The sequence below is a fragment of the Sebastes fasciatus genome, chromosome 3 (genome assembly GCF_043250625.1).
Source record: "Sebastes fasciatus isolate fSebFas1 chromosome 3, fSebFas1.pri, whole genome shotgun sequence".
NCBI classification, from domain to species: Eukaryota; Metazoa; Chordata; class Actinopteri; order Perciformes; family Sebastidae; genus Sebastes; species Sebastes fasciatus.
In genome coordinates this window covers 14,955,643-14,970,571 of record NC_133797.1, presented here as the reverse complement: position 1 = coordinate 14,970,571, position 14,929 = coordinate 14,955,643, and the positions used below count along the sequence as shown (strand labels likewise).

Below are 14,929 nucleotides of genomic sequence, written 5' to 3'. Positions count from 1 at the left end.
GATCAATATCGGCTACACGTCCTTGTTTGCTCTTGCACCCAGCCATATTTTGACTGAGTGAGCTGGGATCTGGAGCAGAGCAGCAGGGTGAAGACAGAACAGCAGACTTGACCAAGAGAGGTGGAGGAAGCAGGGAGGACTGGAGTCTAAGACTAGCAGGGTGGTAGCTGAGTTTATGATCTGGCAGTGTGGAGGTGGCAGAGCAGAGTATTTGAAGAGGCTTGATTATGGTGATGACATGCAACTGATGGCTCTGCCCTGACTCCAACGCACCTGCAGGCAATCACACACACACACACACACACACACACACACACACACGCGCGCACAAACTCAAAGAGCTGCCCTCAGGTCAATGAGGCACTAAAGATGACGTCCCTGGGGCAGATTTAATAAAACAATGGTCATAATTGAAGCAGAAGTGGACGTATCTTGAGCTTTAGTCCCTGGTAAGGAGCAAACTTTCAAATCCTACATTTCCCATAATGCAACTTGATAGTGTCTTAAGTTCCTTGCCTAATAAACACACACATCTTTCAGACTTAATACCTCAGTATATCCCGCAGGCTTTCTGTTATAAATTCGTAATCTCCAAGCCTTTGCTGAGATAACCGAGATGACATCACTACGACATCATCAGGGTTATTTTCTCAGATTTGAGCTACAGAAGACATCATACAATTGTTTTTTTTTACACCCATGATAACTAAACTGAATTTAATAGGCCCTTAATACCCCCACAGCATAACTCTTCACCACCTTCTAAAGCTGCATGTAAAAAATGGGAGGGTCCAGGGTGACGCCACTGTGGGGATCGTTGGCGTACTCTTGAAACGACAGCGGCAGCGTCAGTGCAGTTTGCTCCTCTGGTCCCTGTGGGGCTCTAGTGCCCCTCTCCTCCTCCTCTTCCTCCTTCAGTCCTACAGGCAGCGGGTTACTGTAGATGTAGTAGATCCTGGAGTTGTCCTTTGCTGCCTCTGGTTTCCTGAAGAAGGCGAGAGGGTTGATGAAACTGGTGGACCTCTTCACTGCTTTGACCGCCACGGGGTCCGTCGACTCGCCTCGGGTCACTGCACTCTCATACACGTGGGCTCTCTTTGACTGCCTGGTGGAGAAGTGGTGGAGAAGCACTAATTGCACTAATGACTTTAATGTAATTTGACAGTGCTTTGTACTCTATTTGAATTTACAGTAGATATAAAGTCTAGCATTCTGCAGAAGGATTACTAGTACACTCAATATCTCAATATTAAAATGTCAAATTTTCTTTGGATCTATTCATCAGTACACAGGCTATGATGCAATATGTTATTAAACTAGGTGCTGCACCTACGTAGAAACTTTCATGGATCCTAATAAAGGTGAGAAAGCAGGCCATTCACAAGTGTTTACAGGGATCATTTATCAAAGCATATCTGATATCTGATCCTCACCTGGTGCGGTTGTAGCAGACAGTGATGCAGTACAGGCCGGTGATAGTGAGGATGCATAAGGCCAGGGCGATGATGACAATGTTAAACACTTTGAACTCTGAGTAGAAGAAAAGAAGAAGAAAGAGGTTCACTTGAAGGTACAGTGTGTAGGATTTGGTGGCATCTAGTGGTGTGGTTGCAGATTACAACCAACTGAGTACCCCTCCGCTCACTCCTCCCTTTCCAAGACTGTGGTAACGTGAGCCGCCGAGTGCAGAACCGTTGTAACGTCATTCTCCTCGCTCAGAGGCCATCCTTACCATAATAACACTACTTTAGTAGAAGCGGAAGTCAGACGGTGGCTGGTGGTACCACGGTTTTGCACTCTGCAACATTACTGCGGTTTCCCAAGCGTGTCGGAGAACTATGGTGGCCTTGAGGTAACGTAAAAACGCAAAAGGCTCTATCTAGCTAGAGTAGCCCGTTCTCATTCCCAGGGCATTAAATACCAAGGCTTTGTCATGGCCGTTGGTGTTTGGTACCGCCGCACAAGGCATCTTTTAGCGCTGCGAGAAAGTGCGCCGGGAGTGTGTTGACGTAGTTTAAAGAGCGAAAGAGACACACCGGGCGGGCAGGAGAAAAGGTGGATGGGTCCAACAAACACAAGGCTTTCATCCAGGAGACCGCTGTTCGTGTCCCGTGCGGCACGTTACAATCAGCTGTTTGTTCGTGTCCCATGTTCACAACGTTCAGTGTCATTTTCACTGTACAAACTTAGTAGTTTTAAGCCCAACCATCTTTCCTAAACCAAACTATGATGCTTTTGTTGCCTAATCCTAAAGTGACATCAAAGGTAACTATAGTGGTTTTGATGCCAAAAATAAAGTGACGCCAAGTGGCGGTAGGCTATGTGACGAGTTGGGATGACAACGTGTTGGCTAGACCCAGTGTTTGGTTTGTCCGATCTGGGTTACTGTAGAAACATGGCGGGGCAACATGGCGGACTCCGTGAAGAGGACCTTCTCCCTATGTAGATATGAAGGGCTCATTCTAAGCTAACGAAAACACAACAATTCTTATTTTCAGGTGATTATACACTAATGAAAAAATAGTTATGAATATTTTATTCCATTTATGTCAATAGAGCCCCCGAAATGCTACACGCTGTTCCTTTAAAAGAAAAACTGAAACATCATTCATTCAGTTAAATTCCATGGTGACAGTGCTGTGAAATCAAATTGAACTGATATAAAAGAGAACAACACACCAAACAGAGCTGTGTTCATCTCCTGGTCATGTCGTCCCAGAGCTGCCGTCCCGTTCAGATGGAGGCTGTCTGCCGTCATTGCTCCGTCCTGTTGGGCTCCACTCATGTTGCTGCCATTGGATTCCAAAACATGGACTAAAGGCTGAGCTCCAACTTCTCCTCACTGGTTTCAATAGAAACCCAGGCCATGTGACTCAAACAGCTCGACTCGGTCGCTGTGGAGACACCCACTCTTTTGTCACCCTCCTCGGTTCAAGTTGGACACCCCCCCCCCCCCCCCCCCATCTTCTCCCTCCTCTCTACTCCCCTTGTTTACTGCTCATTATTCTGCTCAGTGTTTTGGGGGGACGCCGAGGGGAGGGGAGGGAGACGTTGGGCCTTTTATACTGTTTGTAATAAGCTCTGAGTGGTGACCCAAAACCAGAGAGTTTGTTTGTGTTCAGCTTGCAAAGTGAAAATGTGTGATAGGAAGCAAAGAGGAACTCAATCACGGTTAACTTAAAGGGGAACACCACCTAACTTAAGATTTCCAATATGTGATGTTTGTTAATTCAATCAATATTTGTGAACATGAGTTACTCTCTCTCAAAGCCAGAAGCCAGAGAAGTAAGCCTTGTGATGTCATTAAGTATAAAGTCTGGAGCTGCTCCATAGACAATGAATGTGACCCACAGAATGTTTATTTTCTATTTTATACCCAAATGAGCTTTATTATATTGTAGTGTTGTCAGTTGTGAAACAGAAAATGTTCCCTTATACTCAGATCATTCCCCTGGGTGCTCTCAGTGTCATCTATAACATCTCTCCTCATTCATTGTCTATGGAGCAGCTCCACACTTTATACCCTATGACATCACAAATTTGAGTTTTAGCCTCTAGTTTTTGGATTTGGGAGAGAGTTGTTCATGTTTACTAATGTTTTTGAAATAAGAAGAATAACATGTATGAATTTTGAAAATGGGCATAGTTCCCCTTTAAATCCTCTGATGTTCGATGCCTCAATGAGACGAATAAAAGAAGTCTGGCTGCCATCCGTACACAAGATTAACACACACAAACAACGTTCCTATGCCATGTGCCGTTTTACTTCATCATCTGTATCAAATTAGGGCTTCAACAAACGACTATTTTCATTATCAACATATCTGGCAATTATTTAATGTTTAGTCGATAAAATGTCTGAAAATTGTGAAAAGTTCCATTACAAGTTTTGAGAGTCCAATTTTACATCTATAAGTTGTTTGTTTTGTCCAACCAACGGTCCAAAGATGTTCAATTTACAACGACAAAAAAAGAGAGAAAAGCAGCAAGTTCTCATGTTTGAGATGTTTAAAGTAATTCATAAATTATTTATTTTCAGCACTATATCAAATCTCATAAGAAGTCAATAAATCCTCCTAATGGAGTACCTTAATCATGCAGAATAACAACTTAAAACTACATTTCAATGTCACTTTTCACTTAATCTACACATGATCAGACCCAGACAGCATTCAAAACGTAAGCCTCAAATATACTTCTCCAGCTGTCGTCTTTACGCTCATCGCTGTTGTTATGTGTGTTTCGGGGACGGCAGTACAGGAAACCAGGACCGGTGATCCTCGGGCCGATGCGAGAGCCAAAGCCAGCAAAAAGGCAACAAAGACAGCATTCTCCTTTCTCTTTATGCTTCACTTCACCCTGCAGCACCATGGCAGATATTATGCAATTAGTTGAGTCTAATTAAAGCAGTGTTTTGTTTCCCTGTTTGACAAGACAAGCTGCTGTAGAGAGTGAACTTGAAGAGTGACCTTTGTGTCAACCTGCTTGGAGTTCTTAGGTGGAGTTGCTACATAGGATGATACATAGTGTGTGTTACAAGCTAAAGATAAGAGCAGGAAATGATTTGATACTCAACTTAGTTTATTATGAGAGATTAACCAGCACTCATCCAGGTTATTTAGCTATGGTGCCCAGTACTGGAACAACTGAACACTAATCACAGTCTCAAGCTGTCTTCACAGTATTAGTTATTCAGAATATCAGGTCTACTGTATATACAGTATGCAAGTGCAGTTATTAGAGACTGCATAATGCAACTGCAAATCAAATAACTAAATGACAAGTCTTTTGCTTGTGTCTTTTATGTCTTACAATCCTCCACTAGGTGTCAGACGTTGCCTGCATGTCTGTACCTCAGTAAAGGACAGCTCTGAGGTATTTATCAGTCTGCCAGCTTGATCTTGAGTGACAGCGGTGGCCTTTATATTCCAAGTCTGCAAACAGTAAAGAAAAACAAAGACAGACAGAAACAAGCCGTGACACAGAGGCTGAGATATGTGTTTATTAGCCTCCTAAACGTCTTTAAAGCCTGTTTAATTTTCACATCCATCCCGGCTCTCTGTAGGGTTAAGCTGTTTTGATTTAAGGGGCATGTGGGTGGCATTAAGCTGGTATGGTTTATTTGAGCAGACCAGTATGTATAAACCAACTCTGTCTGTGGCAGCTATCATGGGAATGAGAATACACCAACTCAGCGTTTCTCAGTTTCACCCAAAACTAAAATATTAACTCTGCAGAGTTATTGAGTTGTTGAAACAAACATTTACTCTTTTTGTTGTTTTTTTGCTTTTCTTTTTCTTTTTACTTCTTGGTTTTTATTGGAGGTGTGTACTTTCCAAGAGTAATCTGATTAATTACTGTAGTAGTACATAGGTTAAATTACATTTACTTATTAATAATTCAGATTAATTTAAGTATTATATGTTAATTATAAGCGTGGACACTAGAATTGATAATGGGAGTGACATCATTTTGCAATACCAGGTGATAGGGTGGAAAAAATGGTATACTTGGGATACAAATGAGTTATTATAATCCTGAGAACAAACTGCGTGGTCTTGGTTTGACTTTGACCAAAAGTGAACTGATCATTTGTTTTTGAAAACCCCTCTTCAGTTATAAACTGACAATGCTCCATCATTAAAAAGAGATTAGAGTCATATGGTTTTGCTTTGTGCACTTCATTGAATTGTTTTCCAATTAAAATAGTCAATAGTTTGAACTCTCGACATCATCTAGAGTCCAGTCAATTTATTTTACATCCAACAATGTTCTCCTCTCTAAAATGTTAACGGTGGTAGAGTTGTTCAAATACATTGTTGGTTATATTTTGTTGAAATTCTCATTACATCCCGATAGCAATCAATAAATTAAATGCTCTGACAAAAAATAAAAGAATACAATTTGGTATCTGTGGCTGTACTCTTGCTATTTTCTCAGCATTTCTGACTTTAGCTTTAAGCACATTTTAAATGAGCTACTTTACTCAAATAGATTTTACAGTGTCCCGGCCAAGATACTGTAACAGAACCACATAGAACATAAAACATTAAGGTGACAAAACATATAAAAACAGACTTATTATGAGCTACGTAGAGTATAAAGAGAATAGAAAAGGATCACAAAACAAAAAAGATAAAACAATAATGTAAGGTTGATAAAATGTCAACAATATATACACCAAAACAGAGTATTTAAAAGTGAATATAATATAATCTAAATACAGTATAATATAAAAACAAGATAATAATAATAATAATAATAATAATATAGAAAAAGATAAAGAATAAATACAATGGGTAACTAAATCCTAAACAGATCATTACAATGTATCCTACAGTAATATTCAACAGAAACACTGACAGCTACATCGGCCCACCTCCAGTGAGAATGGTTTTAAAATACAGTCCTGAAGTTTCATTTCATTTGAGTAGTACATGATATTATTATTTTTGTTATTGTATAATTATAGCCACATCTGGCAGCTGCTAATGCAGAGTGTTTGCATCTATTAAGTACAGAGGAGGGAAAGTATTTATACGGTTTATATAACATAAACCTTCTTGATGTGCTGCCAGGTTAAATAATCAGTGTGAGGATGCTTCAGGAAACACACTGAATATAATATTTAACGTCTGTGTTAATGCATGCTCTTACTTTCGCAGCCTATCCACAACCAGCACCTCACTTATCAGCCCAACAGACTGTTAATATCCTTCCTCATAACTCTCACTAAGTCTCTCCCATACACACCCAAGGGCCCCTTATCAGGCAGCAGCAGCATTTTGTGTTGTACATTAAGATTTTAGGCATTTTTTATCCACAGCAGCTTACAGTGACGAAGCAGGTGAGATTTCATGTGTTGCTCAATGACTCGTGGTTATTAGACACACTGGCTCGCACCCAGCATCCTCATGATAAGTCACTGTTTCCTTCACTCGTTTCCTCGCCCACTTCCTCTTTCTTTCTCATGCGTCTGGTTATGTGTTATCTTCTGTTTGCTCCAAAATGTGAGCTTGTTTTTTTTGAAAAGTTGGTATCTGCTCCTACAATATTATTTATCGGCCAAAATGAAATCAAAGTTTGGTTTCATGTAACGGCGTCATAAGGCCTCGGTCGACTATATGACTGCATTTACAGAGTGGGAGATTTTATGCTGAGGGGCTTTTCAATAGAATCCTTTATTTCATCTTTTTTTGAGACATAAAATGCCGTCAACTCAATCAATCATCTCTCCTATAATCTTCCCCACTCTCTCTCTGACTGGCCAGTGAATTCCTGACCATCCCTCATCGCCCTGCCTCACCCCTCCTCACCCTCCTCTCCTACGCCTCCCCCATCTCTGTGTTTATACAGAGGCTGGTGGGGAATTAGCGTTCTGGCGCGATCCATTTGTTCTGATGTGGTTCAGCGGGAAGGTCCTGCCTTGATTTATTACACTTGTCAGTTAAACTTGGGGAGGTACATTTTAATACACAAAGGCTGGGTACCGTATGCTGGCTGTGATTTTGCATCTCTCATTTTGATTGGTTATCAGTGATCAGGCTGCAGTGACATGGTGAAAGACTCATTGCTGATGGAAGTTTATTATATACAAAAGGAAGTTATGAGAAAGATATACACACGAGGAAAAATGCAAGATTATTATTATAAGGGCCCATATTGTTACGTTTGCGTGATTCTTTTTTTCAAATACACCCTCATGTCACGAAGTTTAATTAAAAGGATGCCAAAAGTGATCTTGTGGAAATGAAAAGTAAGTCTAAACCTAATTTTAAAAAAGGTAAACTTACATAAATAGAGGAAAACAGGAATTTCTATGATTGAGATCCTTTAAACATCACACACCACTAACTACAGCTGAAACAACTAACTGATTAGCTGATCGGCAGAAAATCAATCATATGAGTCATTTGTTGTAGCAAAAATTCCAAACATTCATTAGTTTCCAGCCAAGTCGCACAGCAGTTTGTGAAATAGTCACAAACTTGAATGTATTGATTCTTGTACATAGACAAGAATTTAATTTTTTTGTGATGTCAGCACAAAATCAATTTGTATGTAATCAACGTAATGTGAACCGGGAAGTATAGAGTGCCGAACGCCGTGTAGGAAGGAGGTCGGTGTGGAGGTTAGGTCAAATAACACAGGACTTTAGCCCAGGAGACCAGTGTCCGCATCCTGGGTGAAACCACAAGTCAAATTTATTTGTCACGTAACTTCTATACTTAAGTTACACCACTTCCGGAGTTATTTAAACCCAAACCACAATCTTTTCCTAAACCTAACTATGTAGTTTTATTTTGAAAAGACTGGAGTGAAAACTGACACGTGCATCACGTGTTGCTGGACATTCATAGGAAAATGCATGAAAAATACTTTGTTGAAAGTTGTGCTGAGCGTCACGAAAAAAAGGGAAATTCGTGTCTATGTACAAGAATCAAGATTAAATTTCATGTCTATTTCGAGAACTGCTGTGAGACTGTGTTGTAGTTTCAGCTTCTCAATTGTAAGGTTTTCTGCTTTTCTGTATTTTATTGTAAACTGAATATATTTGGATTTAAGCCTGTTGGTCGGACAAAACAAGCAATTTAAAAAGATCATCCTGGGCTTTAAGAAATTGTGACAAACATGTTTTACTACGTATTTCAGACATTTTATTGACCAAACGATTAATCCATTAATTGAAAAAAGAACCATGAGAAGATCCTATCGCTAAGAGAAAGTAGAAATACAAGTAACTTATGAATGAAAAAGGCTTGATTCACATCATTTATAGAGTAAGTGCAAAAATATCTTTTCTTAATTAATTTGGTCTAAACATCTGATCATTATTATTGCAAATATACGGTGTTAACCCACTCATGGGTTTATTCAGAGAGCCATGATGCACTTCAAATTAATAGCATTATCTACATAATGTAAATTATGGGAATTAATTTAAAGGAGACATTACACTTGTTCAGACATTTTGAATATGGAAGCCTGGGCATCGGTCTGTAGGAATTTGTATTATTGTTTAACTGGGGTAATCCAGCCAGTATGAGTACTGGGTCCATATATCACAAACAATCAAGACAACTAGAACATATTCAACTGTAATAACAGTCAAGTGATGTCAAGACACTGAAGCTCATTTCTTGAAAATTCCTAAAACAAAGAAAACTAAACGAATATTGGCAGAACTTTTTCTAGTTCTGAGAAAAGTCTTAAAGGCTAAATTTCAGACTAAATGACTTGTTGTGGTGGATGCTGGAATGATCTGTTCTCTTGGCAGTATGAAGTTACAAACTAATAGAGAATGTGGCGTGTTGGATTTACATTGTCAGAGACAGGAGACGCCGAGGAGCCGTGAAAAGTCATTCTCTGCGTTTATATACGTGCTTTAATGATTCCCGCGGTAATCGCTGTTCTGTCCAATTAGAATCCAACACAGGATGTCGCGGCCCCTCACTGGACGGCTGTGAAACTTTACCAAGTTGTATCAAAAAGAGGCTCGTACATGGTGCATGACCCATAAAACCTGCTAATGCGCTACTTCCTTGACCCTGTCTGACCCTGGACCCCCATACTGTACCACACAGGAAATGAGCTCTGGGCCAAATCAAACTCAGTTTATTTACAAATGGCGTGAAACAAACATAGTAGTTTACCAGGAAACGAGGAACACTGAGGCATATACAGATGAATACCTATAACATATAACTGTGTGTGTGTGTGTAGATAGATAGATAGATAGATAGACTTTATTGATCCCAAATTGGGAAATTATCGTTACAGCAGCATGTTATCCAGCAATGCACAGGAACATTACATAAAATGTACATTTCAACACTAAAGAAATAAATCTAAAAAATACAAAATATAAAGAATATTGGAATACACTATAAATATACCTGACTACTACAACTAGCATACAAAATCCAAATTATAAATATAGATTAACTCACTATATACATTAGCAAGTGTGCAATAACCTACTATATACATTAGCAAAGTGTGCAACTTACAATGTTTTGTTCTTTAATAAAAAAAATAATTGAGGTAGTAAATGTGCAAATGTAGCGGTGCAAAATTCAACATGTGCAAGATTATTACAGACTAAAACAGAATGGAGTTTGGTTGTGAGAGGTGAGGTGTTGAAGAGAGTTATTGCTTTAGGTAGGAAAGATTTCCTCTATCGGTCCTTGTGACAGCGAAGCTGAATCAGTCTGTTGGAGAAAGAGTTTCACTGTCTGTCCATTCGGTCCAGTAGTGTATACAGTATGCAGTATACAGTATGTGTATATGCTTGTACAAGAGTGTCCTGTGTAGCAAAGAACATTAATATAGTCAGTTTGAGCTTTATGTTCCTGAATATTTACAGCAGAGATTTACTCTCCATTATTTATTTTCAATTTTATAAAAACAAGCTTTTATCATAGACAGAATAGCTCATATATGATCTCCTAATATCTAACAATATCATTTAAAAGGCTCTGAAAATCTCCATTTCAATTCAGGGATTCACTGCTCCAGAGCCTGTAAAACGGTAACTCCTCAGGCTATGGGCTTAACTTATGAGGCCAGTACAAGTCGGAGAATAAGCAAAGACCTGTTGTCAGATGTGATATAATTTAGTATGTTTCTGTCCTGTCTGTAAATAATTAAGAAAAGGATCCTTACATTTAGTTGTACAGCAGGTTTTAGCTGGTTTCAAAGGTCTTTGACTTGCATTAATCCGCAGGCCGATTTAAAGGCACACAGACAGGTGTTTTCAATCATTCTGCTCATTAGATCTCTGCTCCAGCTAGGCAGAGCTATATAGCTATAGATATGGCATTATGCCACCACACTAATGCTCACTAACAGGATTATAAAGAGGTAAGGTGTAAGAGTTGTAAACAGGCAGATAAGTGAAAACACCTTTCTCACTGGATGAAATGACTCAGTGTAGCTAATAGGAAAGGCATCAGTCCTCCTGCTGACATCATAGAGAAGTAACATCCAACTCCTCTTTTAGCTCTTTGTTTTAGTAATACGCACATTTAGTGTATTATTAGTCTTTCGCATTAATTCCAAATTTCCAACAAGCTTTGATAAACACACTGTATGCCAACAAACATCAGCAGTGTTGCCAAATTGGGCTGGTTTCCACCCAATTGGAAAACTTTTGATTAAGTTGGACTGGGAAAAATAGTGTTGGGCTGGTAGATGAAATTTGGGCTGCTTTTATCAACATTTGGTGGAGTTTTTGCAAATATTGTGAGAGCAATATTATCAAACAAACTGTTATTTTATGGTCACAACATATATTTAAAATTCAGTTATCTTTGTTGTGTCCACTCAGTCATATTATTGACTCATTTAATTTGAGAAATATTTGACTGTCATGAGTTGTATTCAATTGTCGTTCAGGATAACGGAGGACCAGCTTACCTTGACATCATCATCATTAACATTGACATGGGAAGTTGTGTATTTGTCTTACTACACTCTTTAAATTAAAGATTTTATCTTTTGTTATTTGATGCAGATATGAAGCTTTGTTTGCTTATGATGTGTTTTCTATTGCACATGTAATGGTTTCATGGTTATGGGTTTCTGGCAAGGTTATGATATGGGCTGTTTTTTATTGAATTGTGTGGATTTTAAATTGTGATTGAGCTGGAATCTAATCTGGCAACACTGAACATCAGACAAAGTTAGTGACTAGCTGGTGAAGAAAGTCAATATCATGGTCCAGGCTAGATTTTCAATGCACACTTCATCATTTTGAGAAACATTTGTTTGCTGTTTTACTCAAAGAAGAATAAAAAGTCAATATAAATGTCATATTTAGTACAAAGATAGGACTGGGTGTATTATCTTAAAGGCTAGAAGCAGAGGAAAACAACTAGACAACTGGATGTACAAAATGAAACATATCTTCTCATTTGACACACCCATGCATATTTCCAAAATTCTGACACTGTTTTCATTTCAAATTACAACATGTTAGGGGAAAAACACCTAGCTTTATCTAGTGTGCTGTCTACATAGAGTATGAGAGCACCTGCGTGTGGTAATTTATTTTCATTTGAGGATTTCTTTGCTAGGAGCTGTACTTTTTGAAATATCTTTATAATCCCATGAGAGTGCCCTATCTTCTCAAACTACCACCTGCCCTTCACATCTATCACTCAAATCATGAACTATCACCAAATAAACTGTCATAACTCAATATTACTAAGCCGGATGGTTCATCTCCCACACCTCGGTGCTCAGTTTCAGCCCAGCTCCGTGCACTGTTGGCTGGGCACCAAGAGCTTGCTGCATCCCTGAGGATATCCAGGCCTAATCTTCCGCTTGCCAGTAGTAAATACAGTTTGGTAAATGGGGCTTGGAGGCTATGTGTGGGAACTGCATGCTGGACCGAAAGCAACGCACTTGCTGTGGGTTTTCGACATCTCCGGACCGATTCTGTGTCTGGGGTTTACTTTAAGGTTGGGACGGTCATCTGCAGGGAATTGTTGGAAGAGGCTGGATGTCCACAAGGAGGAAATTCAGTGTTTAAACATGACAGGAGATTTGTCGCAATTAGTTGTTTTCGATGAATTTGTTGCTAAGGGGAATTAAAGGTCATTTATTGTTTGCAAAACACTGAAAGCGCTGTTGCTGAGAACTATACACAGAAGAGTTGAGGAGGAATAGTACAAAATCCTGACAAGTGCGAAATATTCAATATTGCAATTGCCCATGGATCCCCAGCTGTGCTGAATAGTCCAAAAGGAGGACACCAAGTCTGTCCCAAGTTTGCTTATATATGCTCGCTAATTAGCTACACGTTTATAACGTCTGTAAGTCAAAAAAATGCAAGTACGTTTCCAAAAAAGGTAAAAAAAAATGTCATGTTGTAAAACTGTATTACACAGATATTTATTTTGGGCTGAAATGTGCAAAACAGAAGCAATAACATTAAAGGTAAACATAACATTTTGTGCAGTAGATTTACTTTGTACAGTGTAGTTCATGTAGTACATTTGTGCTTGTGCTGATATAGTATTTCTCATTCATGCAGTAAAGCATAATAATAAAAGGCCTACAGTTGGTTTGGTTCATATTCAGCACAAGTCACAACTTAAGTATACCGATTTCTTAATTCATGTAGTTATGCTATTCTGTTGTTGAAATGATGCACGATATGAGAGTAACCCATACAAACTGGAGTAAAAGTGCTCTTAGTTGCAGATCTCCATAAAAAGTCAACAATGATCCAACACTTCAACTCACTGACAAGTCTAAAGGATGTTTAACAGTGTGTTCGACTGTTACTTGCCAGCAGGCCAGAGTTTGTTTGTATATTATTTCATTCAGTGATAATTTTGTCCCTCGTCTCATCACACCACTTGCTTTAATTTGGCTGAATGAGCAAAAACAGATAAAGTTCCCATGAACTCAGACCACCTACTGTCTCTCTCTCTCTGCCTCTCTACTACACAGTGGAGAAAAAAAGGGTTGCAACATCGCTTCACTTCAGCCTCAAAAACAACATTACAATATAAATATCCTGCCAGTTTAACACACTGAGGTTAAAAGTGACAAGGTGACTGATGATCACAACTGTTGTGTGGTTTTGGTCAGTTGCTCAATTGTATCATTCGGTGTTTAATGAAAGACCAGTGCCTATACTGTAGATTGCCTAAAAAATAAAACTTGTCAAAAAATAAAGAAAAGAAAAAGGCATGCATGAAAAAAGTTAAACTAAATCTAATACAGTTTTGATCAAGTAAAACTAGACTAAATGTCTTTCCACAACTATTGCTTTGTCAGCAGTTGCTACCTCTCTAACTAGGGCTACTTACTATCCTTTAGTATTCTGTCCGAAGGTGAGGATCAGCCAAAATGTCCTCACTTTCCAAAAATGTCCTCACTCTGAAGGTCCAAAACTCAAATTGGTCCTCATAAAGATAGCTATACAAGAACACAAACACACACACACACACACACACACACACACACACACACACACACACACACACCTGTACACACAGAGAGAGAAGAAGGTTTCAGATCCAGACAAACCTTTCTTTTAATGAAAACAACACTGCATGTACTATGTGCTTGTACATACATCTATTGAACACGGCGCACACACACGGCACACACACACACACACACACACACACACACACACACACACACACACACACACACACACACACACACACACACGTACATATGTGTGTGTAGACCCGGCAGGGACCCCCATGAGTCAATTCTGTTATCTGAACAAAACCCATCAGACATCTATTTATCTTGGTATGTGTGACAAAGCAGACTGGGGAGTCTAGTTAAACAGTTTCTTCAAAACAAACTCCTTCTGCCAAAGCTGCTGTTGGCCGGAGGAAGTCTGAACTGGAGAGGCTGCAGAGGGGAACGGAGGCCAACGAGACGATCTCTGGAGAAGAGAGGAGTACAGAGATAACATTTAGGAAATATTTAACTACTTATTATTCTCCTGTGATGTGAGTAGTTTGTTTAATTTGTGTATGTTGCCAATGCAGAAAAGGAGATGTGTGACAGAGGATGGTGATTTCCCTCTTTACTTTTCTTGTTCATAACTTTTATCTGTACACATCCTCTCCTCTCCTCTACAGGACACATTTATTGCATTTGACAGCAGTAGATTCATCCAGCCTGCCCAGGCAGGGGCAGCCTCTGTCCTTGATCATCTACCTCCTATACTGCTGTATTAACCTCTGGATGTGATAACACAGCTACTATCTGCAATCCATCAAGTCAAACCAGGTTATCCATTTTGAACGGCTCCCAGATGAGATAAGGAACTTTTGGAAAAGCAGCACTGGAAAATGTACAGCGACGGTGTCACTCGATGGAAGAAACAATCTAAATAACAAGATTGTATTTAGATTAACGAGCCATTTATCATGAATCTGAAGAAAGATAA

The 14,929-nt window shown here is 39.2% G+C and overlaps 1 protein-coding gene across 2 annotated transcripts; it reads right to left on the bottom strand.

Moving 5' to 3' along the window:
* Nucleotides 1–739: 739 nt before the first annotated feature.
* On the bottom strand, nt 740–2,914 carry LOC141765283 (uncharacterized). Of its 2 annotated transcripts, none has more exons than XM_074631342.1 (3): nt 2,680–2,914; nt 1,434–1,530; nt 740–985 (listed from the first exon to the last, which is right to left on the bottom strand). In XM_074631342.1, the coding sequence occupies exons 1-3, from the start codon at nt 2,783–2,785 to the stop codon at nt 763–765; spliced, it is 426 nt and encodes a 141-aa protein (XP_074487443.1). In that variant the 5' UTR covers nt 2,786–2,914; the 3' UTR covers nt 740–762. The 2 variants fall into 2 exon arrangements, with proteins under 2 accessions (XP_074487443.1, XP_074487442.1); XM_074631341.1 differs by having other exon boundaries at nt 740–1,105; nt 2,680–2,904.
* Between the last annotated feature and the right edge of the window lie 12,015 nt (nt 2,915–14,929).

Bases quoted from the DNA above. Each gene is read 5' to 3' on its own strand.
- LOC141765283 (XM_074631341.1), bottom strand. From the start codon at position 2,785: ATGAGTGGAGCCCAACAGGACGGAGCAATGACGGCAGACAGCCTCCAT. The intron at 1,531-2,679 runs GTGTGTTGTTCT...TCTTCTACTCAG, and splicing joins GATGAACACAGCTCTGTTTG to AGTTCAAAGTGTTTAACATT. The intron at 1,106-1,433 runs GTGAGGATCAGA...CTTCTCCACCAG, and splicing joins GTCTGCTACAACCGCACCAG to GCAGTCAAAGAGAGCCCACG.